The 4,634-nt window shown below is 48.7% G+C and overlaps 1 protein-coding gene and 1 non-coding gene across 2 annotated transcripts in view; both read right to left on the reverse strand.

Moving 5' to 3' along the window:
• SNTA1 (syntrophin alpha 1) overlaps positions 1-4,634 on the reverse strand; it is a 25,457-nt gene that overhangs the window by 20,500 nt on the left and 323 nt on the right. Inside the window, exons 2-3 of the mRNA XM_006921722.3 lie at positions 4,386-4,634; positions 1,310-1,495 (exon numbers count right to left, since the gene is read on the reverse strand). Of these exons, the coding sequence (XP_006921784.1) occupies positions 1,310-1,495; positions 4,386-4,634 (435 nt within the window). The remainder of the gene's footprint in view (positions 1-1,309; positions 1,496-4,385) is intronic.
• Positions 125-243, reverse strand: LOC112471047. The gene has a single exon (XR_003043209.1). It is a non-coding gene; the product is annotated as a 5S ribosomal RNA (ribosomal RNA).

Raw genomic sequence — 4,634 nt, forward strand, 5'->3', positions numbered from 1 at the left:
TATATATTGTTTTTTTTTTTTCTTATTATTTGTTTGTTTGTTTGTTTTGGCAAGGCAACCCTCAGTTGACCTCACAGATTGCAAGGATCTTGTCAGCCTACAATTCCTTATTTTTTATTTTTTATACCTACAGCACCTGGTCTTCCTAGGTGGTCTCCCATCCAAGTACTAACCAGGCCCGACCCTGCTTAGCTTCCAAGATCAGATGGGATTGGGCTTGTTCAGGGTGGCATGGCCATAGACTATACTGTATATTTTTAAAACTGCCTAGTAGCATTTAAGCAGATACACTCAAAATGCAAAAATAAAATAAAACAACTGCAGTTGGGGCCACAAGAATGTCAAAGATCACTCAGAGACCCTGAGCCTGTTTGCTTCTGCGGTCTCTTGAAGACCCCTTCGGGGAAACAAAGGCAACACGTCAGGATCTAGGCCTGGGACTCAACTCAGCAGCTTCGCTGGCCGTGGCATTCTCCATCGGCCCCCGCTGCCTCCCTTGTGCCTGTTCTGGGCCATGAGCCAGACACATTCCTCAGGCCCCCACAACTTCCGGAACTGACAGAGAAGTTTGAGGAAAGGGCTGAGCAAAGCAGAAACCTCCTGAGAGAGATGACAAAAGGCAGATATGGGATAACCACAGCAAGAGGCCTATAATAACCAATGGGGAAACTGAGGCCCAGAGAAGGCAAAGGTTTCATCCAAGACCACACAGTGAGGAGATAATGAAATGGAACCACCAAGTTTCCTCCACCAGGAAAAAAAAAAAAAAGTCATGTCCTCTCTTGTCCTTGCTGGAAGGATTTGATATTCTGCTATAAAGGTGGAGTCCTCTCCCAAAAAAGGATGAGTCTCAGAGTTTGGGGGCCCGTGGGTACTGGAAAAACCTGAAGCTGAGAGTTCTCCTAGTTCCTCAAGAAAAAATAGTAGCCAGCCCGTCCCCAGTCCCTTCCTTCCTCCTCTCTCTTCCCGAGTCACTCACTGGATGGCAGATCCTGCCATGGATCTTTTATCCTGTTCACACAACCCAGTAAGGCAGAAGTTAGATCCTTGATTTACAGATGAGGAAACTACAGCTCAGGGAAATGAAATACCTGTCCAAGGCCACAGAAATAGGGAGTGGGAGAGAGGAAATGAAAACCAGGTCTGTCTAGCTCTGTGCCAGCTCACCCTCCCACCATCACACACTGTCTCAAGGCAGATCTCCAAGTTCTGTTTCTGTTTTCAACTCTGTCCACCTCCCAACCCCCACTGCTTGAGGCCTGGGGGAGGCAGGGAAAAATTGAACACCCTGAGGGTCCCCAGATCTCACCTTCCAGCACAACCTCTTTGCCTGTCTTCTTCAGAACCTGCACCGCCTCATCGTGGGTGGCAGAAGAAAGATCTTCCCCATTCACGGACAAGATGGCATCCCCTACAAAGAGGGCCTCCGTCTGGTCAGCTGCCAGGCCCTTGAAGATCTTGGAAATGAGAATAGGCATCTTGTTCTCCCGGCCACCTGCACCGGCACAGAAAGAGGAAGAAACTGAGGCAGACGCTCCAACGCTTGGGAGTCACATCAAAGCAAAATTATTTCTGAAGACCTCCCTTGGTGCTCTATCCAGTGCTGGGAAAGGGGAGGTGAAAGGGTAAAGAGAATCTCAGCGAATCTCAGCTGAGTCTTAGGAGTCTGAAACACTAATAATACTAAGTCATTTTCTAAATTCATAATGTTATAGTTTGGTTACTGAATCTTTTCTTCCAATGCTTTGAGTGTTCACCAGTGTTTGAGTAATTTACAAGATGCTTTGATAGCTTTTTCTTAAATATTGTGGATTTTAAGCAATTTTCCCACAGTGGAGGAAACCTATTCATACTTACCTAATCTGGCATTACAATAGAATTCATCTATTGCTATGGCTCCAAAGGATCCCTTTAGTGATCAAGAAGTTTATAATCCAGGATCCAGGCTAGAAACCAATGCCTTAAAGTCTAGAGATTTCAATAGCCTATCTGAATCGCATCTCTGATTAAAAAAAAGAAAAACCTAATACATTTTACTGAATTGCTTATTGCTAAACTTCTGGATAACCTTTTAAAATAAGAAATAGTAATAACAGTCCACATTGGTTCCATGTACCAAGTGTCAAGCACTATGCAAAATGTTGTCAATGCTGTCTCTTTCGTCTTCATAAGGCCCCAATCACACTGGCATTCTCAGTTTCCTGTCAGGAAAATTGAAGTGTGAAGAGAAGCCCCTTGCCCAAGTTCATTCAGCTAGTAAGTGGCAAAGCCAGTATGTAAGTGAACTTAGGTCTCCTGGCTTCAGAACCAATACTCTTAATCCTATGGCCAAATACAAGTCAGACCCTCAGATATCACACTACTGGTCCATCCCCAAATTACTAAAGATGAGTAACTACTGGCCCAGAGACAAGAGGTCATTATTCCAAGGTCGCACAACAAATTAGTGGCAGAGGTAAGACTGGAAGCCTCTCCTGACCCCCATACAGGATCAACAGTTTGCTTATTGTACTGCACAAAGCTTGAGGGCTAGGAAAGGAAGGAATTTCTATTCGTATCTGCCCTGCTCCACCTGAAACTGGGAACTTCAGTTCAGTGTGAAACTATGATCATTCCTGGCTGCCTGGGTTGGGCTGGACCCTAGATGGGAGGTCATGATGGCAACTGGAGCCCTCTCTCCACACATGAAAAAGTGAATGGAGCTGGTACTTCTCCTGATACCTCCTAAAAGTACCTTCACCCTCACCTGGAAGTATGGAGCTAGGATATAACTTTATGTGACCTTGGAAAGTCCCTGCTCCTCTGCAAATCTCAGCTTGCCCATCTGCAAAATGGAACTATATGAACTCTAAGTCTCTTCCTGTTTTGATATATCGCGTGTACAATTTCTGGATTGATCTGTTGCACTATCTGGGGTTGGAGTTTGGGGACAAGACTAGTACCCAATCCCTGGCTTACCATTTCCCTCTTTTGATCCCTTTGGTTGGCTGCATGGAAATTTGTCCTTCCATAGGAAAGAACCAACTCCCCTGGGCACTCTCTAGTGGCCTGATAATTGAGATGCAAATCCCTGCTCTGCCATTCACTGACTATGATCCTGGGAAAACTGTTTCTTTTCTGAGTCTGTTTCTTCACCTGCAGAATAGGGATTATGTTCCCTACCTTTTACCACTTGTTGCCAGGATAAAGTGAATCACGAGCCTAGAGTACTGAGCGCAGCACTTGGCACACAGTCGTAGCCAAGTCACCACCATCCCTACCACCTCACCCAGGCCAAATGGTCTTGAAGCACCAGGAACAGAGCCAGCACTAGGAAGAGGGAACAGTGTACATCCAAGATGACACAAGGGCTGACATCCTTTCCTAAAGCGGATAGCACTCAGCTGGAGGCTGAGACCCTGAGAAGTGGTGAACTCAACAGGTGGGGCTGAGGGCAGGGAGGAGGCAGGGATTTTAAGCACTACAGTTAGTTGCTTTGGGAGTCTCTCCTGGCCTTCATTTTCACTCTCATCTAAGCAGTAACTAACAAGGCATCTACTATGTTTTGGCAAGGGGAGTACTTTAGACTCCTGTTCTCTAGAAACATCACAACTCTATCATTAGCCTCATCATATAGTTGAGGAAACTAATGTCCAGAGATGAGAAATGACATGTCTACATTCACACAGTTGATCTTGGATTCAAATACAATCTGGTTGCACCCTAAAAAAAGCTGGCAGTATTAGAGACTGAGGGCTCTCAGAACGGAGTAACAACTCTATGTCCATCCCTCTCAATCCTGTGCAAGGTAGAGATGGTCAGATCAATAAAGTCAAACCCAGCTCTCTGCCTAAGTACACAACCTTCCTGGGTCCTCAGGTTTCTAGATCCTTTCTGGGCCCCTGTATGTGAGCCAAGCCGGTGCCTCATCCGCAATCACCCCCGTGCTTTGAACTCCAGGCCTTGCCCCTATCTCCCACTTTGGTTGTGTTTCAGGGACTTCCCCTCTCCCTGCCCTAGTAGTGTCCCAGGCCTCAATCCCGACTTCCTCTACCCTTTGCTCTCCTGGGGCCCCTCTTGTCCTTGATGCCCATGCAACCTCTTGGAGGTAACCCCTCTCGGATCTCTATACCTCCACACAGAACTCCGCACCCACATGTCCTTGGTGCGCCCTCTAACCCCTTCCACATATGTGCCTTTCAACTGAGACCTCCGACTCTCAAAACCATCTACGACCTTGATGCTCCCAGTGCCCTCGGTTCCCTCTGTTCCCTTAAGCCCCTTTACTCCCAGACAGAAGTCCTCCAATTCCATGTCCTAGGTATGCTGCCAGCCCCAGCAACCCCTGCGCCCTCAGCGGCTCCACGGACGCCAAGACCTTGCGCCCTCTGTGCCTCCACGCCCACCTTTGATGCTGATGCCCAGCCCGCCGGCGTCGGCCTTGCGCACTGTCACACGGCGCCGCTGGAGCAGTAGCGCCTCCGGCAGCTGCGGCGCCGCCGTGCCGGGCTCCGCGGAGCCGTTGAGCTGCGCGGGCTCTGGCTCCCGCGGGGCGCCGGGCTCCTGGCCCGGCTCTCCGTCGGCGGGGCTCACGGTCAGCGCGTCCTCCGCCAGACTGAGCAGCACCCTCTGCCACCGCTCCCCGCCGGCCCCCG

The sequence above is a fragment of the Pteropus alecto genome, unplaced genomic scaffold, assembly GCF_000325575.1.
Source record: "Pteropus alecto unplaced genomic scaffold, ASM32557v1 scaffold45, whole genome shotgun sequence".
Taxonomy (NCBI): domain Eukaryota; kingdom Metazoa; phylum Chordata; class Mammalia; order Chiroptera; family Pteropodidae; genus Pteropus; species Pteropus alecto.